At 57.1% G+C, this 24188-nt stretch overlaps 1 protein-coding gene across 1 annotated transcript in view; it reads left to right on the forward strand.

The window, feature by feature from the left end:
- Positions 1-2299: 2299 nt before the first annotated feature.
- Positions 2300-24188, forward strand: part of RAB11FIP4 (RAB11 family interacting protein 4) — a gene marked incomplete at its 5' end in the record, with an annotated part of 94543 nt that continues 72654 nt past the window's right edge. The window contains 2 exons of the mRNA XM_081110127.1: positions 2300-2458; positions 22578-22665. Of these exons, the coding sequence (XP_080966253.1) occupies positions 2300-2458; positions 22578-22665 (247 nt within the window). The remainder of the gene's footprint in view (positions 2459-22577; positions 22666-24188) is intronic.

Below are 24188 nucleotides of genomic sequence, written 5' to 3' on the forward strand. Positions count from 1 at the left end.
ATCTGGGGTGGGCTAAGGGCTAGGTTCACCTAGCATTTGTTCACGCTCAGATCCGAGGCACCCGCCTCTGCCAACTGATGTGGGGGGGGGGTGATCTCCCAGCTCCCCTGGTCCCCCATGTTGGGGAGTTTAAGAGCCAACTCAGCAGCTCCCAGCAGGGGTAGCCCCAGCTCCTGCCCATCCCCTTGCTGTGCTGAGCCTCTTGGGTGGAAGAATACAGGCCTGAGCTGCTGTGCGGGAATGAATGTGAGGGACTCGGGACAGCAGCCCCAGCTTCCACCACCTGCCTCCAGCCTCTTCCGTTCCCCTGCCACCCCAGGTTCTCTTCCTGCACTGCCTCCATGTCATAGGACGGGTGCAGGGGAAGTAATGCACGCAGTGGCTCCATCTTCACTCAGCCCTCGGAGAGCTATTACTTACTCTTACCCCCATTGTACAGATGAGAAATCTCATTTCTTCTGAGGAGCATCTAGCTGGCAGAGAAAGCCACCCTCTTCCTAAAACCCCTACCCCCAGGCCTCCCCTTTCCCACTCTCCCATTTCTTGGACTCACCAATCCTCAAACTCAGGGATCTCTCTTCGCAGAGGGTGCTCCTGTAGGAATTAAAGTGTCAAGGAGGAAAGGGCAGCTAAAGGTCAAGTTCATCCCTGGAGCTTCAGCCTGGGAACCTGGCACCCCATCAGAGAAGCCACATGGTGGCTGCTGCATAGGAAATTTCTGGAGTTGAGCAGGAGACCACAGAGGTGGACACTGAGACCAGAGAGAGGAGGCCACACAGCCGCGTGCAGGACTGGGCCCAGCCTCCCCTGGAATCAGGAGTCCCTGCACTGCCCTTGGAAATGATGAGGCAGGGCCATCTTCTCTGGGCTTCCTTCCTCTGGACCCCTCTTGGCTGGAGATCAGGGACAAGAAGGTGATTAAGACACATCCTGCTCTAAAGGGTTTCCCAGTATGGTTGGGGAGATGGCACCCCACCAGAGAACTATAAAACTAAATAGGAATCAGGAGGAAGGCACCAGAACTCGGACTAATGGGCAAGGTAGGGTGGCATCAAGGAAAGCTTCCTGGAGGAGGAAACCTTGAGCTGGAAAGTATATGTTGGGGTGGGTTCCGTTGAAGCCCGTTTGGGGGTTGGGGGCAACGGGTGCCACAAGGGTCTGGCATGCTGAACAACAAGGTAGAAGGAGAGAGGAGAGCCAGGCCAGGTCCTGTAGGCCCCCAGGCAGGGCTGGGTGTCACCATGAGCAGCTGCGGGAAAGGCTCAGCTGAGGACTCCTGGGAGGAGGCGAAGGTCCAGGCCGGGACGCTGCTGCCAGTCCTTAGGACTGAGATTCCATACTGGGCTCTGAGCTTGGGCATCCAGGACTCCCAGGGAGGGGTGAGGGTGGGAACCCTGGGAAGGGAGGGAACCTCCCCAAGGTGTTGGTGTCCCCGAGGCCTGCACAGGCAAGCCCAGTGGAAGTCCCTAGCTTTCCCTTTTCCCTGCTTGCCCCTGGCCTTCTCTCCACCTCCCCTATCCCAGGGTCTCTGCTTCCCCTCTCTGCACCCTTCCCCAGCCCCACGCTGGCCCCGAGGGCTGTTAGGGAGGCCTGTGTGGTCCCAGGCCCGGAGACTGTCCTCAGGGAGGCCTGTGTGGTCCTAGACCTGCAGGCGGTTCTTCCCAAGGCAGCACAGAGGAGGTTAAGAGTAGGGGGTCTGGATCCACCCAGATCTAGCTGAACAGGAATCCTGGCCCTGCCTCTCCGAGCTGTGTGGCCTCGGGTAAGTAGTTGAACCTCTCTGGGTCTCAGCTTCCTTGGAGATGGCGGTCACAGTCGACCACGCTACCGTATGAAGCACCTGGGACACACTGGGCACTCCGAAACCACAAAGGGGCAGAGATGGGTTGGCCTTGGACAGGGAGACTGCGGGCGGAGGAGAGGCTGCCCGGCTGCCTCCCGCGGAGGGGCGGGGCCTCGGGCTGCTCTGAATTCCCGGACACCTGTCACCCCCACCCCCGGGAGGAGAAGAGCTCGGTCCTCCGAGGGAAACTAAGCCAGCGGCGGCGGCGGCTCTGGGCGCGAGAGGTCAGCCGGCCCGCGTGGCGGCCCCACTCGCAGCCGCGCGGCTCCTTTTGTCTGCAGTCCCCGCGCCGCCGCCTCCTCCCGCCTCCCGCCTCCCGCCTGACACGGCCGCCGCCCCCGGGCGGAGGGAGGCTGCGCCGCAGACCCACGCGGCGGCCGGCCCGGCGGGCGCGCGGCGATGGCGGCGCGGGGCGGGCGGCGGGCGCGGGGCTCGGGCTAGCGGCGGGCGGCGCGGATGGCGGGCGGCGCGGGCTGGGCGGGCGCGCCCGCGGCTCTGCTGCGCTCGGTGCGCCGCCTGCGCCAGGTGTTCGAGGTGTGCGGCCGCGACCCCGACGGCTTCCTGCGCGTGGAGCGCGTGGCGGCGCTCGGCCTGCGCTTCGGCCAGGGCGAGGAGGTAAGGGCCCCGCGCGCCAGGCCCCGCGCCCCGCGTCCCCCCCCCCCTCGCCGGCCTCCCCCCACCCGGCTCCGACCCCCCTCCACGCCCCTCCCCCGCCCCCCGGCCTCTTCTCCTGCCCGAGGCGGCGGCCGCACCGCGGGAGGAACCGCCTGGGGGACCCTCGCTTCCACCCTTAGCGCCGGTGCTGCGAGCGTCATGCCCGGGGCGTCCGCTCTGCCCATCCTCCCGACCGACCCGCCACCCACCGGTGTTTGGGGCACGGAGCTGTCGGGACCCGGCCTGGGACCCCGGCCCCGGCCCGCCGCGCGTGACCGAGGCGCAGAGGGCTGTGCGTGGGGCTCCAGGCGGGAGGCGTGCGCCGGGCTGGGCCTAGCGGGTGGGGAGGACAGCTAGGGGCGCACCGCAGGCTGCCCCCTGGACGGCACCCCTGCCCGGGACACAGAAGGAGGGGTCTGCTGTGGACCCCCCCCCCCATTCAAGCTCCGATGGGAGGCCTGGCTGCCGCGGGTCGTGGCGGCGGCGGCGGCGGCGGGCCTGGCCAAGCCAGCCCGGGGAGCAGCGCGGGCAGTGTTCCCCGGCGGCCTGCGTCTGTTTGGGGGAAGCAGGCATCGGTGATGATGGTTGTTCTCGGGGCTGAAATCAGAGGGCGGGTGCTGCTCCGTTCCATCAGCGTCCTCTCCTGCCGCGGGCACAGGGCTGGTGACTGTGTCTGGGGGAGGGCAGGGCACCCCCCACCCCACCCCACCCCCGCACCCGGCCCCGGCAGTGAGCATCCCCCACCTCCTGCTGCTGTGCACTCCAAGATGGTCAGGGGACGGAGGCCCAGAGCGGTGAGTCTCCAAGGCCTCAGGCTGTGCATGGGGAGCAGGGGCCCCGGGGCTCAAATGGGCACTGGCTGGCATTCTGTGCCCAGGACAGCTCCGGCCGAGCTTTTCAAAATACAGGATACCCAGGGCCTGGCTCGACTGGATCCAGGTCTCCCCGGCACCTGCGAGTGGGTGATAGGTGATCATCTCTCCCTGGCACCTGGGTGTGGCCTGGACCTGGGAGCCCCGGGAGCAGTAGGTGGAAGTGGATGCGGCAGGTGTCAAGCCTGGGAACTCAGGTAGCCCATCCCAGGATGATCATGGCTGTCGCAGCCCACCAAGCCTTTCAGCAGACCTTGCCGCCCTCCTGCTCCTTCGGGCTCTGCTCAGGGGCGCTTTGTGCAGCCACCGGGGGTCTTCTCCTTCCACAAAGGCCGGCCAAGCCCCTGCGCTCCCCTGAGGCAGGCTGAGTAGCCCCCGGGCACGGGGAGAGCCCTGGCTCCTTCCTCCCAGGACGCTGGCTGCAGGGAGGAAGAAGCCGCTGGCTGTGGCTGGAACCGGGAGTCCCAGAGCCCGGAGCCTCGGTGGTGGGTATCATCTTATATCCTTCCAGCAGCCTCTGAAAGGAGGCCACGTGGGCTCAGCCCTGAGCCCCTAGCCCCCCCCCCCACCTTATCCCCTGGCTGGACAGTTGTTAAAACCTTCTCCCTCATACACTCTAGAGCCACACCTGCTTGTCACGTCGTCAGCGAGGTTCTGCACAGGGACTCGCATGGGTCTGTCTTCTAGGTGGCAGCCTTTAAATATTTGAAAACAGCGCTCTGCCCCCTTCACTCCTCCCCACCCATCTTCCCTTCTCCAAGCCAAAGCCCCTGTTCCTGAAGCCCTAAGACATTCCCACATGACCCGACAGGGGCCAGACCTCTGGCTCCTAGGCTACTCTCTGATTGTGTGACTCCATTTTCCCAGTTATAACATGGAGGGGCTGGACCAGGAGGCCCCGCGGAACCGTTTCAGCCCAGCACTCGCACAGGCAGGTGGCTCAGAGTGCGGCTGCCTTTTGAACGGTGCACCACACCCTCCACACCCAGGAGTGTTTCTCAGAGACCTCTGCCAGCCAGGATCGGCTCCATCCTGGAGGAGGGTCAACGATTGCTCTCTACTTAAAGCGCAATCTTATATCCGTGCAGAAGCAGTTTATAACCACTGTAGAAATTTAGAAATCTGAAGCCCGGCCAGGGTGGCTCAGTGGTTGAGCATCGACCTATGAACCAGGAGGTCATGGTTCAATTCCCAGTCAGGGCACATGCCCGGGTTGTGGGCTCAATCCCCAGTGTGGGGGTTGCAGGAGGCAGCCGATCCATGATTCTCTCTCATCATTGACGTTTTTATCTCTCTCTCTCCCTCTCCCTTCCTCTCTGAAGTTAATTATATATATAAAGAAAAGAAATACGGACAAGCAAAAATAAAGATATCATGGTCCCACCTCCCGGGGAGCCCCACTGTGGCACCTTGGTCACGTGCTTCCAGAGCGGTTTCTATGCGTATATGTAGATTTTCTCTATACAGTGAGATCATGCTGTGCAACTGTTTCATAGCCTGCTTTTTCCCCAGTTAAATGACTCACATTTTTCTGCTTAAATAAATTCTCAGCTCATTTAATATGCAGACCTTATTCAGATTTCCTAGTTGGCCCCAAAATGTCCATTTTTTTTCCTGTTATGTTTAAATTAATTTTCTCTTCGGATTCTTGTAACTGTGTAGTGTAGCCAGTTGTTGTGACCCTTAGGTCTCTCTTACTCAAATGCAATTCCTTTTGTTTTGCAGCCCTCGCTGTTGAAGAGATCAGGCCTGTTGTCTGTGTCAGTGATCTCTTGAATCTAAACCTGTTACGTGGCCCTGATCCTACCAGATTCCATCCTGTCCATTTCATTCCAGTGTAACAGGCACAAGAGAGAATATCAAATCCTGGCTCTGTCTCTCTCAGAGGCTGCGCTGCCTGCAGGTTGGAGAAGCTGGGTGTTCCCAAGGCTGGTTGTAAACGCAGGGCAGGACCACGGACAGGGCCTCACAGGGGCGGTTCTGCTGTCGCTGTAGGGTTGACTGAGACCCATAGAAATGCATTTTGCATCCCTACTCACTACACACCGACTTCCCTTCACGCTTGCATTACAGAATAGGATTGTCATTTCCCGGCTGGTAGGGATCCTTCCAAAATGCTCTGTATCCCATCCTTTCTATTTCATTTGTTTACAAACGAGGTAGAGCCCTGGCTGGTGTGGCTTAGTTGGTTGCAGTGTTGTCTTCTACACCAAAAGGTGGTGGATTTGTTCCTGGTTAGAACACATAACCAGGGAACGTGCAGAAGGCAGCCCACCGGTGTTTCTTTTTCTCGCACGCTCCCTTTCTCTTTCTGTCTCTGTCTCTCTCTCGCTTACTCTCTCTAAAAATCAATAAAATTTATTTAAAAAAATAAAAACAAGTAGAGACCTTGATTTCCCAACCCACCAGTGTTCCAGGGTGGACAGCTACCATTCGTTAGATGTAGGGTTTAGTGAACACCAATTACCCACTTTTCACCAACAACCCCCGGAAAAGAAGGGATAGCAAAGTCAAATGCTTTGCAAAAATCAAAATATACTAGGTTTCAAAGTACACAATAAATATTCATGAGGCCATGCTGATATAAATAAATGATTCAATGAGTGAATAAATAAATACTAGGAGACTCTCCTGTATGGATTCAAATAATTTCTGTAGATAATTCCTCATCGAGGAGGCGGAGCTGTGAAGGTGACTGCCTCCCACTGGGCACAGCGTGGAAGGAGGGGGAGAGGAGCTTTACAGGGGAGAAGCTGAGAAGCACTCCCTTGCCAGGGGGTCAAGGTCGACAACAGTAATAGGTCGGGTAGATATGAGGTGATGAGAATGGCACTTTACCTCTATGACCTTCCTCCCAAAACCATCGCCCCAGTCTGGTCATGAGAAAAACATCAGACAAAATTCTACAGAATGCCTGATTAGTACTCCTCAGGCGTGTCAAGGTCATCAAAGCTAAGGAAAGTCGGAGAAACTCCCCAAGCCACGCGGTGTCCTAGGAGACATGGCAGCTGACTGCACGGTGGCATCCTGCAGGGCACCCTGGAACAGGGAGAGGACACTGGGTGAAAGCTAAGGAACTCTGAGTCGAGTACGGACTTTAATTAATGATAAATGCTATTAGGCTCAACTCGGATATCCCCCTAATTTATTGACTTAGGAATCCTAACAGAAAAGAGGAGACAAGGAAATTTAATGGAAACATGATCAATGTGTGAGACACAATGCTTGGCCTTTTGAAGAATGTAAAGAGCCCTGGCCGGCTTGGCTCAATGGTTAGAGCATCAGCCTGTGCACCAGAAGGTCACGGGTTCAATTTCCAGTCAAGGGCACATACCTCGGCTGCAGGTTCGATCCCTGACTGGGGTGTGCAGGAGGCAACCAATCAATGTCTGTCTGTCTGTCTGTCTCTCCCCCCCCCCCCCCCGCCTTACTCTCTCTAAAACTCAAAGGAAAAATATCCTCACCCTCCAATAAAAAAGAAGAGGAATGTAAAAATGATGGGGGAACACCATTGTCCCAACCCTGGAAACTTCTGATACAGTGAGAGCAGCACCACTACACCACGTGCATAGCACGGTGGCCCGGGGCCCTGAACCCAGGCTGACCCCTGACGTCTTGTTTTTTTTCCTAACCTCTCTGCTCGTCCACAAACTGGGGTGATAACAGTTCCCGTTCTGTAGGGTTCTACCGAGGCTTGAACACGTGAAGACGTGGAAGGGGCATGCGGTCGGAATTGCGGCTGCAGTTGCTGTTGTTTCCTGGACGCCCGCAGCGTCTTTGAGAGGCCGGCCTGGGCTGGGAGTTTCTTGAGGCCAAGCTGTGGGCCCCGTCTCTGGTGCTCTGAGCCCACCCTCCTTGTCCGCCTGTTCTGCCAGCCCCTCTTCCATCCGTCCAGCCGTCCGGGCTGCCGGGAGCCATGGGAAGCAGCCACGTACACCTTGGGCCGCATTCCCTCTTACGTATTCTCCCTTTTCCAGTCTGAAGACCGTCCTTCTTGCTTGGGAAGTGGGAACAGGAGGAGCTGAGTGGCGTCTCTGTCTCCCTTTAACACGGCAGCCGCTCCCCCTGCACAGAGGGCTTGTCCCTGCTGCTGGGACTGGCGTCCCCTCCAGCCCCCCAAAGGAGGCTGTGAGTAATGTGGGGGTGGGAACTCAGCTTTGGCCAACCTGGGACAGGTCTGTCACTTCCCTCTTCTGGGACAGGTCTGACACCCCTCCCCACCACCCCCCACCCCCACCCCCGGGTGTGGCCAGAGGCACTGGAACAGGGCGCCTCCTTGTTCCTGTTAAGCAGGCGATGTAACAAAGGCCCTCTGGGCCCCCTTCGTCCCTCCTCTGGGCCAATGGCTGCCACAGAGAGATGCCGGCGCCGCCTGGCTGCAGCCTGGGGTCTGCACTGGCAACGCGTCGGGGTGCTAGGATGGGCTGAGACTGATCAGAAGCCAGGGCTGGGGTCCACCTTTGAGATTCCTGGGCTCTGCCCACAAGGAGGGGGGATTGGGTGCTGAGGAGGAAGTAACCATGCCCCCACGTCTGCGGCTGGAGCTTGGGGAGTGGGGACGGGGCAGGAGGAGAGGCTCAAGGGGAAGGCAGGGCCAGGTCAGGACAGGCTCGGCCGTCCTCTGTGGACAGCGGGGAGAGCCAGGCCGCAAGGTCAGGTGTGTGTGCTGGACCCGGAGGGGCTGTGACACGTGGTCAGAGGAAGAAGGCCCTCCTCGGGCAGGGGCAGGAGGGCAGGATTGTTGGGCCCGAAGGCCTGCAAGGCCCCAGTGGTCACTCCAGAGCTGTAACATGTAAGGATCTTTCGGAGAACAGGCCGCCTCTGTGTGTCCCACCCGAATGGGGGCCTGGCACGGATGGCAGAGCTGGCAAAACAGGGAAGGCCCAGGTGCTGTCCGCCTGGCAGGAAGGGTGGGGGTGCCTGTGGCCCATCCGTGGAGAGCAGGACAGGAGGGCGCCCCGGGACACCTGCTTCCTGTGTTTCTGCCCACCTGGCGCCACCCTGTGCCCCTGAGCTTGGAGGTCATTGTGAAAGCGGGGACTGAGGCTGCGGCCCGAGGGGCGTAGGAGTGAGCACAAGGCACCGAGCTCTGGGCCGGGGCAGGGAGGGGCGAGCCCCAGATGGGAGGCCAGCACCCTGGGGCCTCTGGCCCGCTCGCACCACAGTTTGGCTGTGCTGGGACGAGGGGGGGTGGGGGGGGAAGAAAGCCCAGAGTCGGGCCCATCCTGTTGGACATTCCTGACCCAGCTGGGACCCATGTGACAAACTCTCGGGGTTATAGCTTCGTTCCCAAGACACTGGGTTCTAGAGAAGCGGGAAGCTCTGAGTTGGGGAGGGTGGGACGGGGGGGGGGGGGGGGGGTAGGTGTGGTCTGTGCCTCCCTGGGTGGTTCTGCATCGGGCCTTCCAAAGAGCAGGTGGAGAATCTCAAAGCATCAACTGAGCTCCCCGGGGTGCTGGGCATTCACCCTTTTACTGGTGGATGCCTAAGGGTCAGGGTAACCAGGAGGGCAGAGTGGCTTCCTGACCTGGGCCCAGGAACCTTCCCCAGCTCCAGAAAGAGAACCAAGGAAGCAAAGAAGGAGAGAGGATCCAGGCGGGGAAGGAGGGGTGGTGGAAGCAGGGCAGAGGGAGGAGCGCTTAGCTGGTGGCCGATGGCTGAGGAGGCAGACCCGGGAAAGGGGTTCTACCCCAGCCCTGGAGAGGGTGTGTATGGGGGCTCCTCTGCCTCCTGCTGCAGGGCCCCTTTGGCCCGCCCAGTGGTCATCCCCGCCCCAGGCCCTGAGTAGTCCCACCAGGTTGAGCCTGATCAGAAGGGGAGGCTGACAGCTGGCTGGGATTGATGGTGAGAGCTGGGCAAACCGGACCTGGGCAGGATGGAGGGGAAATGCCCACTAGTCTGGAACAGGGTGAATGTCACACCAGGGTTAACTGCTGTCTGCCCCCTACCCCCACACAATTGGGTGAATGCTCTGAAGTTTTTATAGGGTAGTCTTCATGGAAATACCTTTTGCATTTGGTGGTTGTCTTTTTTTTTTTTTAATATATTTTATTGACTTTTTACAGGGAGGAAGGGAGAGGGATAGAGAGTTTAAAACATCGATGAGAGAGAAACATCGATCAGCTGCCTCCTGCACACCTCCCACTGGGGATGTGCCCTCAACCAAGGTACATGCCCTTGACCAGAATCAAATCTGGGACCCCTCAGTCCGCAGGCCGACGCTCTATCCACTGAGCCAAACCAGTCAGGTCTGGTGGTTGTCTTAATACATACTTCCAGGATTTAAGAAAACTTTCCCCTTAACATCTTGCATACCTACTCTATGCCACAACTCTCCCGGCTCTGGGAGGCAGGAGTGGCCTGGAGCTTGGGTTCCGGTGAGAGACAGGCAAGGGAATCGGAATGATACCAGGTGGTGTTAGGTACTAGGAAGAAGCATAAAGTACAAAAACCGATGGAAGACTTTTGACCTTAGCATGACCTTGGGAGGCCTCTTCTGCCGTAGGTGGGCATGTAGGTGGGGCCTGGAATGAAGCGGGGCTCTACCTTGCAGACCTCTGGGTCATTTAGGCAGAGGCAGGAGGGGCCTGGGGGTTAGAGGCACAGCAAACCTTGAGTGAAGGGAGTGGGCAGGGAGATGGGGGGAGGGCGGGGGAGGCAGGGAGAGCAGTGGGGAGGTGTCACTTCATCCAGGTGACAGATGCTTTGGGTAGAAGCAGGGGAGCAGCGGGTGGAGAAGTGGCCGGATTAGATAATGAGCCCGTTGGACCTGGGGTGTGAGAGAAGGCGAGAATTTGGAGTGGAGGAGGGTTGGCGAGGAGTCAGGAGCTCCACGTTGGCCTGTGAAACCCGAGATGCACCTGGCGTCCAAGCAGAGATGCGGCACCGACAGTGGATAGATGAGTCCAAAGAATGCACCTCAGCCTGCTCCTCCTGGCCGACCCCTGGTCCTCTGTCCCCTTTCTTCTACCTCCGACCTTAGGGCTCACTGCCCACAACAGAGAAGTTTACATGAGGGAAAACACAGACCCTGATCAACCTGTGACTCAGCCAGGCTTGGGTTTGGGGGTCCATGGACTCAGCTGGGCTGGCTTGGGACATCTCGTCTATCAGGGAGGAAGGTGTCTCAAGACGTCTGCCTACCCATCTTCTGTCTGGGATGCTGACTGCCCATCTGCCCAGCCTTTCAGTCTGAGAACTGCCCCTCGCACCCTTCCTGCACAGAGTAAGAACTGGCTAGAGCCATAGCTAATTGCTCAAACATGCTGTTGGCGTGACTGCCAGCCCTCTCTAGGGAATCCTGACTGGAGCCACCCCCAGTTGGAGTTGGGCTCTTTGCACCCTTCTGTCCCTCACTGCCTCCCCCTCTCCAGCGTCTTCTGATCCTTGGAGGCTCCCCCGGGAGTCAACAGCACCAATTCCTTGCAAACTGCTCCCCCCTGGGGTCACTGCTTAGGGGTCTGTTGTCCATAGCTGCATGCTCTTGGGGACAGGAGGGGCAAAGGAGCTCTGGATCCAGAAGCTTGTATGCCAGTGACCCAAGAAGAGAGTGGCCTCCTGGTGCTATAGTCCAAACTATAGCTCTAAGGATGTCTAAGTTCCCTTCAGACCTAAGACCTTGAATCTAACCCATGTCTCACGTGCTGTGGCACCAAACTCAGAGAGGATTGCCAGCTTCCTCCAGAAGTATTTGTTGATTGCACATGGGCTTAGTGGGGGCACTGTCCCCAGGGAGATCCCAGTCCAAGGTCAATACCTGGACAGGATAGACAGAAGGATGATTCACACCAAAACAAAGCTAAGAGGGGAGGCAACAGGGGTCCATGCAGGGCTTACGTTGTTCTAGAAAAGCCCTGCCAAGAGATGGCGACTCAGTGCCACCCAAGGCAAGGCCACTCCGTCTGGACAGGCTCGGGCTGAATTCTCTCGCACAGTGAGCTAAGGTCTGTCTCCTAGCACACCCATCTGCTGCTCATTCTTCTCTCTCCCCATCCATCCAACCACTTACCTGCCCATTCAACAATGCATCCATTCATACATCCACTTATCCATCTAGCTATCCACTCATCATCTTCTCCATTCAGACATCTACCTGCTCATCCATCCATCCATCCACTCAGCCATCGGTCTACCTGCCTGTTCACTCACCAATCAACCCATTCATTGACCCATTCACTTATCCATTCATTACCCATCCACCCATTTCTTCATCCATCTGCTCACCCATCTTTTCACCAGTCTCCCCAGCCTCCCCATCTATCCATCCACCACCCAACATTTACTGACTATCTACCATGCACAGGCCTAAGCACAGATCCAGGGATGGGGGCTGGCATTTTCAGGGAGTGGCGGGTGGCTCTATAAGGTGCAGGTGTAGGAAGGGCAGGAAGGTGAGGGCTCAGGCTGGGACCGGGATCACATGGTAGCCTTATGGAGGGCTCAGCAGCTGGGTTGTGTGACTGGCTCAGATGACTTTTGGACGGGCAGCCAGACACCAGCACATACCTACCCTCATTGGAGTTAGCTCACTTCCGCAAAGGCCATTGGGTCTTCCGGACCTTATTGGAAGAATTGAGAGCCCAGGTGCTTTAAAAGGTGCTTATTATGATGGATGGACCTGTTTCCTTATCTGTAAAATGGGGACCATAACCCCTATATGTAGGACTGTTTGAGGATTGGAGAAGAAATATAAAGACCTAGCACGGTGCCTGTTGGCATCGGTTCTGCCCACCTCTCCATGACCGTGTTGGCGTCCTGCTGTTGTCAACCCTCGGAGTGCATCTGACCCTTTACCAGGTAAGGGGTACTGGTACTTTCCCGGGCACGGGCCTCCTTGCTCAATGGCCAGTTTCCCCCGCAGCCACTCATGACCTTCTGTGGGCAGAGGGGATGAGGGATGAGTTGTGCCCACTGCCTTCCTATTTCTTACTCCCCTTCACCCTCACAACCACCCCATGAACCCGAGAGGGGTCCAGGGGCCCACAGCAGTGGAGGAGCTGGGATACAAACCCAGGACTGTCTGGTTCCGTAGCTGCCCGCAGTTGGGAGTCCCAGGTTCTCCGGGGGTCAGGAGAGGGAGGAGGATCAGATCTGAGCTTCAGAAACCCGACACTGCTCAAACCCGAGGCTTCCTGCCTCTGTATCTGGGGTTGTCTGGGTTCAAGGTGGGAGCGGCGCCTGGCAGGGACCTTAATGAGAAGTAGGTTGTCATCTGCAGGGTGGCAGGTGGGGGCGCTGCCAGGCGCTGGGCCCCTGAAGAGGCTGCTGTGGGAGGTGACGGTGTCATCAGGAGCTGAGGCTTTAGAGCAGCAGGGCCGCCTGCCCCTGCGCCCTGAATGATGCATCAGCACCACTTCCTGTTCAGATGACGATGAAAGGGCCCAGGAGGCATATATTTCTCCGGCTTCCCGGCTTCCCAGCTTCCCTCGGTGAGCGTCTGCAGTCCTGGAGGCGAGGAGGCAGGGCAGGGGCTGGGCTCTCACACTGGACCCCCGCCTGCACCCTGTCCACGTTCCCCAGGCTTCTCTGCTTTCTTGGCCCGAGATACAGGCTCTTCCCAGCCACGGGGCCCAGCCGGCTTCCGCCCCTTCTTGCGCCCAGTCCCTTCCATCTCCCCCCGGCGCCTCAGGCCAGGCCAGGCCGGCTTCACTGTTCTCCCTGTGCCATTGAGAAGCGGTTGGGCGCCGGGGTCCTGGCATCAGGCACACCTGGTTTGAGACCTGGCTCTGCCTCGTTCGAGCCGTGTGACCCTGAGAGGTTACTTAATCTCTCTGTGCCTCAGTCTCCCCATCTGCACAGTGAGGGTGACCTGAGCCATATGTGTTACGCCTGTAGCACCATGGTGACCCAGTCAGTGCTGTAAATACTGGTTATGTGACTGCTAGCACTCACCCCAGGCTTTCTGGGGGCGCTGCCCGATTTTAGTCTCACGGATCCTATTGAGCATCTAGGCACGCGTGGTGCTAGAGGGTTCTGTGCTAAGGTAGAAGCAGAGGGGTGACACAGCGCCATCGCATTCCAGACAGACGCACCTGGAAGTATTTGGGGCTGGGGAAAGGAGACCGAGGAGGGAGGCCACTGCCCAGTTCCGGGGCCAGGGGTGACAGAGCTGATGGAGAGAAGGGGGGGGGGGGGCGGAGGGCAGCTGCCGCCACCTGCAGAGCTTCACAGCCGCTGCGCTGGGTGCACAGGAGAGAGCGTCACCTGAAGAAGAGCGGGGTGCATTCCTGTGGATGGCCCCCCCCACCCCCATCATCAAAGGACACCTCCTCCGGAAGCCTCCTGCAGGTGTGTCCTCACGTCTCATTGGTCAGAAATGTATAACATGCTTTTGCCTAAGCCAATCACTGGTAAGGGGGATGAGTCCACCTGACTGCTTGGTCCAATCAGGACTCATGCTCTAGGGCCGAGATGCCCAAAGCACCAGGTCAAACAGGAGGGCTGCCCAACACAGGAGGAGAGGGAGGGGCCGCGTAGAGTTGGTCACCCCGATGGGTGTATGCCACTCTGCGCTTCAGTCCTTGTCATTATTGCTTGACTTTATAGATCGAGGGGCTCCCAGATCACACCCCAGAGTCCCTAGCCATAAGTTTACCTGCCTCTGGGAAAGCCATGCGGGATGGCGACGTTGCCTCCAAACCCTTTACCGCCATCTGCGTCTCTGCTCTGGTTTTTTTCTCTCCCTCCCAACCCCGTGCCCAGCCCAGACACCCCTGGGGAAGCAGCACCTTCCATATGAATGTCACCCAACACCCTCATTTCCCAAATGGGGAAACTGAGGCCCGTCTCCTGAGACCACTCAGTGAGGTCACTGAAGGCCTGGGGCATCCCTGAGACTGCAGAGGGGCTTGGCGCCCACCCTGCGTGGTCACCTCAACCCGGGCGAGAGCCCCGCAGCCTCCTTGCCGGCCGGTGGCCCTCCGCCTGCTCCCGCTCGGTGGAGGCTCACCCTCGGGTCCCTCTTAGGCGCCTTTGCAGGGACACTTCCGTGAGGCCAGTCTCCTTGACCTGACCGTTGTCCTGTGAGCGGGTGGGGAATGCATTAAAGGCGTGGCGCTGGGGCCCAGGGCGCGGGTGACTTGCCCGAGGTCGCACCGTGAGTGGCATTGAAGCCCAGGCAGTCAGCCTTAGGGGCAGGAGCCCTGAGCAGACACGCGGGGCCCCAGGCTCTGTGGTCCCCACCCTGAGATTCTGAGCAGTTTTTGAACAGGGGCCTGGCATTTCCATTTTGCACTGGGCCCCACAGACTATGAAGCTGACCCTGAGCCCCCAGCTTGTGACTACAGCATCGCCCCCTTCCCCGCCCACCCGGTGCCCACTCAGGGTGCGTGGGAATGATTCCCTGGGACAGCCATGCCCAGGGGAGAGCGGGCTTCTGGAGGATGGGCCAGGGTGCAGTGACCCGGGTCTCCAGCTGGCTTTGCTGAAGCTCTTGCCTGACTTCCCTCCACCCTCCTCCTCTCCCCTCCCACAACCATGGGGAGGCCAGTGCTGCCCCCTCCACCTCTGTGCCCTTCATCCCGGGGTGGGGGTGGGGCTCCAGAATACAGGCCCCATTGTGTGTCCTGATGTCAGGCCGCTGGGCTGCCAGGGAAAGTGGATAAAGAGGCCGCTCTGAGGCCCGGGGAGGGCAGGAGCCCCCCGGGTGGCGGGAGGAGGGGCCCACAGCTGGGCGGGGTTTGAATGCCCTCCCACCTGCTGTGGGATGAGGCCAGGCGCTGGCCTCTGGATCTCTGGCTGTAAGATGGGGTGCCCAGCTCTCTCCAGCCTGTGGGCGGACTGGAAGGAGCCCCTCACCAGTGCTCAGCGATCCCACTCCTGGGAGAGCACCCCACCTGTGAGCCACAGGGTGTGGTTGTTAGTGTTGTTACCAAGTTCGCCATCCGGGCCCTCAGGAGAGAGGGCAGCCATCGCAGCCATGCCCTTGACCCTCAGGCCTGCCCTCTCTCTGACCTCACGCCTTGACGATACTCCCCTTCTATTCACCCTCCTGCCCTGCCTGCAGCCGCCCAGGCCACTTGCTCAGCAAGGATCCTCTCCCTCCCTCCCCTGCTCCCTCCTTCTCCCTGCTCCCTCCTTCTCCCTGCTGAGCCCTTCCCCATCCCCCCTTCCAGGAGAAGACTGTCCAGCTAGTCCCTGATTCATGGTGCCCCAGTGTCTCCAGGGATGTCCCATGAGCTTAGGGCCTCGAGGTTGGCTGCCCTGCGCTGGCTCTCAGCTCCAGCAGCTGCTGCAATCCCTTCAGGGGGTGCCTCCTGGTTGTTCTAGCCCAGGGGTGGGCAAACTTTTTGACTAGAGGGCCACAATGGGTTCTTAAACTGGACCGGAGGGCCGGAACAAAAGCATGGATGGAGTGTTTGTGTGAACTAATATAAATTCAAAGTAAACATCATTACATAAAAGGGTATGGTCTTTTTTTTCAATAGTTTTATTCATTTCAAAGGGCCGGATCCGGCCCGCGGGCCATAGTTTGCCCACGGCTGTTCTAGGCGCTGCCTATGGGGCAGGACTTTGGTGTCTGGGGCAGGGGATGGCACAGGGCTGAGCAGCTCCCCCCAGAACTGAGGGGTCCTGACAGCACTTCTTGGCCTGCCTCAGGGAGTCTTAACAAACCCTGACTCCATAGCGCCCCCCCCACCCCTTCCTCAGCGATCCAGGCCCATTTGCCTGCCTGCCTGCCTTCCATTGCAGCTGCGTTTTAAGCTGGGAGTGCCAACTCCACCCTCCCCAAGCCGGGCCCTGGCACTCCCTGTTCAGGTGGAGAAAACCTCAGGCACCCGGGGAGCCTGGTCACTGCTGGATAGCAGGACCTGCCACTCAGATGTCCATGGGGTCCAGCAAGTGAAGGGGTGGGAGGGTATTGGGGGGGTTACGTGGTGATCTGGGGAGCAGAGCACACGCCTATTCAGTGATGGCGAACCTATGACACGCGTGTCAGAGGTGACACGCGAACTCATTTTTTTGGTTGATTTTTCTTTGTTAAATGGCATTTAAATATATAAAATAAATATCAAAAATATAAGTCTTTGTTTTACTATGGTTGCAAATACCAAAAAATTTCTATATGTGACACGGCACCAGAGTTAAGTTAGGGTTTTTCAAAATGCTGACACGCCGAGCTCAAAAGGTTCGCCATCACTGGCTTATCTGAAGGGGCTGCTGCAACTCAGCTTTGGCCCGTCGGAGCCGTGGGCAAATATGGGCCCAGTGTTGCCAACTATTCATGTTTTCGTGTGTGCAGTTTCCTTGACTTAAAAACATTTTAACTTTACAGACAGTAAAAGTCACTTATATGGGGGGGGCGTATGATTTCATGAGGGTTTTCTTTAAAGACTTTTCTTAATTGACTTTCAGTGAGAGAGAGGAAGGGAGAGGGAGGGAGAGAGAAACATCGACGTGAGAAGGAAACATTGATCAACTACCTCCTGCACCCCCCCTACCAGGGACCAAGTCTGAGCCCCGGAACCGAACCTGTAACCTCCTGGTTACATGAGCCAGACAACGCCCAGCCAGCTGGACCCCCCAACCCTCCCCATCGCCCCCTTCCCCACCAGGAGCTTTAACATTCGCTTAGATTCCTGTAACCACACGGCCATCAGGGCAGAGAGCAATCCACCCCCAGGTTCCCTCACCTGCCCCTTTTGTGTTCAGACTCTCCCCACTCCTTCCCTCGGCCGCCACTGATCTGTCCCCCGTCCTCACCGTCCTCACCATTTGCCTCTCCACGTCGCTGGCGGCCTCTGAGACTGGCTGCTTTCACTCGGCACCGTGCTTTTGAGATTCATTCATCCGGTTGCGTATCAATAGCTTGTTCCTTTTCGTGACAGGACAGTTGGCTTGTCCATTCACCTGTCGGGGGACCTCTGGGCTGTCTCCAGGTTTGGGCGGTTTTGTGGAATGCTGTCACTGACACTCGTGGACAGTGTTTCTGTGTGGCTGTCAGTTTTCGTTTCTCCGGGGTAAGGAAGTTCTATTCTTAGGTTGCTGGCGTTTTGATCATGAATTGGTGTTGAATTTTGTCAGTTGCTTTGTCTGCATCTGTTGGGAGGATCGTGTGGTTTTTCTTTCTTAGTCATCTTTTCAGTAACATCAGTTGATTTTCAAATGTTGAACCGGCCTTGGTGGATAAATCCCACTTGATCTTGGCCATGTGGTATTTCATACATTTTTTCTTGACGATCATTGTGTCTATGCTTACGAGGGATTTTGGTCTGTGGTTTTCTTACACTGACGGCTGTGTCTGGTTCTGGTCTCAGGGTGATGCCACAGTAAATGGGTTGAGAAGTGTTCCCCGCTCCTGTTTTCTGGAAGAGATTGTATAGAATTTATGTAGATCTTTCTTAAATGTTTGGTGAAATTATTTGGGCCTGAAATTTTCTGTTTTGGAACTTGATTTCTTTCATAGTTATGGTCATATTACCTCTTTCTTCTTGTGGGTTGTGTTTTTTCAAAGAATTAGTCCATTTTATCTAAGTTGTAGAAATTATGTCCACAAAGGTATTTGTAGTGTTTCTTTATTAACCCTGAATAACTTAGCCTTTCTGAGCCTCGGTTTCCTCGCCTGTACAACGGGAATAAAAATAGTCCTTGGTTGTGAGGATTCAATGAATCCATAAGCGCAGAGGCATAGAGCAGGCCCGGCACAAGGGAGAGGTGCAGAGCCCTCGCCTGATTGATGATATAACCGCTAATTTTATGAGGCACTTCACCTACAGACGGAGCCAGCTTATCTCCCTTGTTCAGACGAGGCAGCTGAGACCTCAGAGAGGCAATGACTTGCTTGAGTCCATCTGGCTTGCAGAGCTCAAAATTAGGGAGGCGTGGGCGGCCGGGCACAGGCTCAGGGAGGACCTGGCTGGCGATCAAGAGAGAGTGTGGCAGCGGCAGCGACGCGAGGAGCATCGTCTGGCCTGAGCTAGGAGAGCTGTGACCCCGGGGAATGAGTGGGGAAGGAATCAGCCCGAAGAGACAGGCAGCAGAAATAGAAGGGGAAGCCTGGTGGTGGAGTGGCCCAAAAAGGAAAGCACAAGCTATTACTGCAGGGAAACAACCCATTCCCCTGGCAGCCAGCCGCGTGGCCAGCTGTGTGAGCCCGTGGCAACCGCTGCTCTGCTCGGCAGTCCCTGCCCGCCCCGTGCGCACACCGTGCCTGGCCTGGGAGCGAGCGCAGCCCCGGGGCCCAGCCTGTGTGGTGGGTGTGCCGCCAGGGAGGCCCCCAGCGTGGTGGCCCCCTCACCAGAAGACCATTTGCTGCTGGTTATTTGCTGAACTTGCTGTGACCTTGAGCAAGCCCTCTGCTCCCTGGGACTTGGCCTCCCTATGTACAAAATGACGGCTGGGTCAGCTGAATGCACCCCCACCCCCACCCCCGGTGCACCAGCCAAAGGTTATCTAGTCCCGGAAGGTGAGGCTCCTGGTGAGCAGGGTGCGGGGCTCCAGCCACAGGGTGAAGCTCCTTCCATACACAGGCGACGGGGAATTGGAACGACACTGCAGCCCGAGCCGGTTTGGCTCAGTGGATAGAGCGTCAGCCAGCGGACTGAAGGGTCCAGGGTTCGATTCCAGTCAAGGGCACATGCCCTGGTTGCGGGCTCGATCCCCAGTAGTGGGTGTGCAGAAGGCAGCCGGTCACTGATTCTCCCTCATCATTGCTGTTTCTCTCTCTCCCTCCCTCTCCCTTCCTCTCTGAAATCAATAAAAATATATTTAAAAAAAAAAAAAGGAAACAGCGCTGTAGTGCAGCCTGTCAGCAGGGGCCCACCCACCTCCGCAGGAGGGCAGGCGAGGGCAGGGGTCAGGGAGGAGTTACCCCTATGTGACTCCCCGGTGTCTACCTTCCCTGAGCCTCAGTCCCCCCCACTGTAAAATGGGGACTTCAGTGGTAGCTGCTGTCAAGGTCGTTGTGAGGATGCGATGAGACTGACTACAGCCGGAGTGCAGCACCGCGCTGCAGCCTGTGGAATCCTCCACAAACCCAGCAAGGATTACCAGTACTTCCCTGTATACGCTACGCTGTTGTTTATTTGGAAAGGCATCGAGCTCACAGTCAGGGCATTCATGGGCATCCCTGGCATTTATTGTTACAATAATCTCACAGTGATCCTGCCTGCTCTTCACAGCGCTGGACAGCAGGTGCCACAGCACTTGCACACCCACGGCTCTTTGAAGAGCCACAGCTCAGGGTGTTCCAGGGATTTGCAGTGGCCCTGGGACCCCCTCTATCTCCTGTCATCAATCCCCCACCCTCGTCGCCACCCCACTCAGACTGGCTCAGTGTCTCCATCCCCAGAGAGTAACTGACTCTGTGGATTATAGACCCTCATCCACAGCCTGCTGCCTCTGAGGTGGGCATGAGGTCAGGGCTCCGCATCAGCTATTCAGCACTGACTTGCATCAGATCATTAATGCGTAGCCGTGGGCCTTGGAGAGGGTTGTAGGGATGAGTGCCAGGTGGCCTGGGGGTACGGGTACCCAGCTCATCCCTGCACTCATAGACTCCCTACAGTGCTGGTGACTCGAGGACAGGTGAAAAGGAGGCAGGACATAGCTGGGTGGTGGTGGCTCTCCACAGCCCTGCAGGTGGCACCTGGCCATTGCTACTCTCAGAAGCCATGTCATTGCCGGACAGTGTCAGAGGCTGTGTTGTCTGGGGTGGGGGTGAGGGTGGGGGGGTGTGCAGCTGCAATGCTAAGGAGGCTCCCATCGGATGGGCCAGGAGCTGGTAGAAGGCCACCTTCCCCCTTCACTAGAGTTCCTCTAGCCTTTCCTGAGAGCCTGCTAAGTCGCAGGTTCAGGGGGTCACGCCTCATCCCCAGACTCACCCATGTGGACAAACAGGGTCAGTGGGAACAGAGGTACAAGTGTTGAGCTCCTAAGCTTGGGGAGGAGGAAGGATGTGCGTGTAAGGTCTCTCCTTGCTCACTGGCCATCTTCTAAAGCCCAGTGGGCACATGGCCGTGATGCCAGCCACCGAGTGACCAGGGCTTAGACCCCTGCTGCACTGGACGTCTCCTGTGGGCGTGCAGGGAACATGGTCCTTGCGAACGTGCCATGGGCTTCAGAGCATGTGGGGGCGGTGGGGGGTGGCCGGAGGATTCTGCCATGACAGTCTCAACAAGAGCAGCAGCGACAGGAATCCCTTTCCTGCACTACAGTTTCCAAAGTGCTTTTCTAGCCCCCATCAGCTGCTGTCCAGCTGCCCGGCTGTGCCTTAGCTACTGATGTGGTTGGGAGGTGGTGTGCCTGACAGCAAGTGTGTGTGTGTATGACTCTGTGTGTGTGTCCATGTGGCCATGTGTGTGATAAGCCCTCAGCCCCCAGCATAGTGCCTGGCATGTAGGAGGTGCCCCATTGTTGCTTGCTGAATGAATGGCTGAGTGAATAACGCAGGAATGAATGCTTTGTGTGCTGTGGAGGGGCTGCCACTACGTTGCAGGCTGATTTGGAAGTGGGCTTCTAGAAGAAACATCAGAGCTGGATTTCAGGTGCTGGAAATCATGGGGGTGGGGGTGCAGGGAGAAATGGCTCCAATTAATTAGAAAAGATAGTTCTGGCAAAATTGACCATTGCCAAAAACTGGGAAAAATACCCAAGCTTGCAAGTTGCTCTGATGGAAGACTTGAGACATTTTTAGAGAGCAATTTGGCAACTATTATCAAAAGCCTTACAAACTTACATGTTTTGGAGAATCATTTCTAGTCATTTATTCGGCCAATATTTATGAAGCTTCTACCATGTGCCAGCCATGCTGTGAGCCACTAGGTACACAATGGTGATGAAAACAGACATGGCCCTTGCCCTCAAGGAACATATTTTCAAGAGGGGAAGATAGGAATTAATAAAATTATCATAAACATATAGTTACACGTTGCGACAAGTGGTTTGGAGGATAAGTACAGGGTACTGCATGATTGGGTAATAGCAGAATGGGCTTAATTAGGTGCAAGTGGTCAGGACAGGCTTATCCGAGGGAGAAACATTTAATAGAGGTACAAATGGAGACCTGAAGGGTGATTAGATGCTGTCAGATGATGAATGGGGAGGATAAGCAGTTGAACTATAGGGAAGAGCATGTGCAAAGGCCCTGAGGCAGAACCGAGCTTGTTTTGCTAATGGAGTTGCCTGTGTGGCTGGAATTACGTGAGTGACAGAAAAAGTGGGAGGAGACAGACCAGAGAGGCCAGATTAGATAGGACCTTGCAGGCCATGTAACCGAGTTGGACTTTACCCTAAGTGCAGTAGACAGTTACTGGATTTTGAGCAGAGGAATAGATGACATGATCCTATTGGGGTGGAGAATGAGTTGGAGGGGCTGAAAGGGGAGGAGGGTAGAGGAATGAGGAGATTTGCACAGTCGGGGAGGGCGATGATGATGGCTGTGACCAGTCTGATCCCAAGAGTGAGGTGGAAGGAAAGGTAGCTTTAGGATTCAGTATTTGGGTGTGGACTGGATGTGGATGAGAGGGACAGTGATGTGGATGAGAGGGACAATGATGCTGACATAATGATTGCTTCGTATAGACAAAGGGGAATTTGACCAAACGTTTCCCAGAATCACAATTTTTTAAAAAAGTTGTTAAAACTATGGGTTGAGCCCTGGCCGGTTTTGCTCAGTGGATAGAGCGTTGGCCTGTGGACTGAAGGGTCCCAGGTTCGATTCCGGTCAAGGGCACGTGCCCAAGTTGTGGGCTCGATCCCCAGTGGGGGGTGTGCAGGAGGCAGCAGAGAGTGATTCTCTCTCATCATTGATGTTTCTATCTCTCCCCCTCCCTTCCTCTCTCTGAAATCAATAAAAACATATTAAAAAACAAAAAACTATGGGCTGAAAAGATAAGTGGGAAATGGCAGGATTTTGATTTATTCTCTTTTCTAGAGTTTCTGCAGTGAGTTTAAGTTGTTTTTGTGTGAAAGAAACCACGAAATTAAAAAATGCGAGTGTTTGCTTTCCACGTGCCCGTCTTCGTGGGCTTGGAGACCGGAGCTCGGTGGGCAGACCGGGTTCTGAGCACTGCGGCGTTGGGGTGCCTCAGAGACTGACGTGGCCCCCACTGCTGTGTGGGGCGGGCACTGACCCCCGATTGAGGGGGGAGAGAGGGCCAGTTGACAAGTCCTCCCTCCGTCCCAGCCTCCTGGCCAGCCTCACCCCTGCAACATGAGCCTTCTGGGGAGTGTCTGGGGGCCTCACACCTGCCGCTTCTTTCTTCCCGCAGGTGGAAAAACTTGTGAAATATTTGGATCCCAACGACCTGGGGAGAATCAATTTCAAGGACTTTTGCCGGGGAGTGTTCGCCATGAAAGGTGAGGTCTTCCGGGGAAGAGGGTCTAGGCCAGTGGTTCTCAACCTTCTGGCCCTTTAAATACAGTTCCTCATGTTGTGGTGACCCCCAACCATAACATTATTTTCATTGCTACTTCATAACGGTCATGTTGCTACTGTTAGGAATCATAATGTAAATCCCTGATATGCAGGATGGTCTTAGGCGACCCCCGTGAAAGGGTCGTTCGACCGCCAAAGGGGTCGCGACCCACAGGTTGAGAACCGCTGGTCTAGGGGCTCCCGGGATCATGTTCAGTGGGGGAGGCTGGCATGATGTGGGTTTCAGCTCAGAGCCCTCCCTGTGGGGATCCGGGAGCCCAGGGTGGTTCCAGAAGTGGGTTCTCCCCCTGGCGCCCCACGGAGTCCTGCCCCCGGAGCTGGCCTGCTGGGCCGGCTGGGCCGTCGTTTCTGCCCTTCCCACTGTCTGCCCGCTCTGGGAAGGACGCCCTCTTTTTCCTTTTTTCTTTCTCCTGAAGGGGGTCACCTCCTCCTAGATGACCAGACTCCTGAGGGGTTCCCAGGACATGGCCTGGTCGTTTTCAAGCCAGCAGTTCTGGGCAGAGCTGGGCACCCCGCGCCCCCCGTCCTTCCTAAGTTTCCTTGGTTTGTTTCCTACCCGCTCTCTTTCTCTAAACTCCCCCATTCTTCCTTTCCTCCCTGCCCCTCCCCTTTAATGGGGCAACATACAATCCCTCTGTCCCCCAGTGCCAAGGCCCGTGGGAGAGACCCCAAAATATGATCTCAGAATGTGGCAACTCTGACAGCCCTCCCTGCTGCCTGGAGAAAGTGGCCTGAGCCTCCAGCGGTGGCCGTGCTAAGGCCGCCCCCTGGCTGCGAAGAGAGCAGTTGACTTCCAGGAGTCCCGAGGCCTTGCCTTCCCGTTACCCACATTTCCCAGTCTGTGTGAATCCTCCTCTGCGGGGTGACCCCGAGTCCTGCTGGCTGGCGGGAGGGGAGGAAGCAGGAATGACTGCCACAGAGGTGCGGGGCAAAGGGAGTGAGCTGAGAAGTCGAGGGGACGGCACACAGCAGGTAAAGGATTCTGAGTGGAGTTGTTTGAACCGTGGGCCCACCACCATGTGCCCATGCTAGGCACTTTGCAGGTTTGACCTTCTTTGTCTGATATGATTTGGGGTCATTTGCTCAGGGACCGAGGAGGGAGGCCACCTGTGTGAGTGAGTCAGCAGGAGGTGGAGCAATCCTGAGGGGGGCCCTCTCCGAGACGTCTGGAGTTTGCAGGCCTGCAGAGGCCTCAGCCTCAGGGTACTGTGTGCATTTGGAGTCCCTGCAAGTCAGGCAGGCAGTACTGTCTTACACCCCTTCCTCCAGGAAGGCCTCCTTGGTTCCCATTGCCCCCAGCTTGCTTTCTGCATTTGGGAGTCTCCTCTCCGCGTATTCCCTGTCAGTGTTGGTCCCAGTGAAAGCACCTCTGGAAGGTGAGGACCTGTCCCAGCTCCCTCCGCAGGGCCCTGGGCTGTCTTCTCCACAGCCTGGGGGTCCCAGC

Source organism: Myotis nattereri, assembly GCF_964212035.1.
Source record: "Myotis nattereri genome assembly, chromosome: 16".
Lineage (NCBI taxonomy): Eukaryota > Metazoa > Chordata > Mammalia > Chiroptera > Vespertilionidae > Myotis > Myotis nattereri.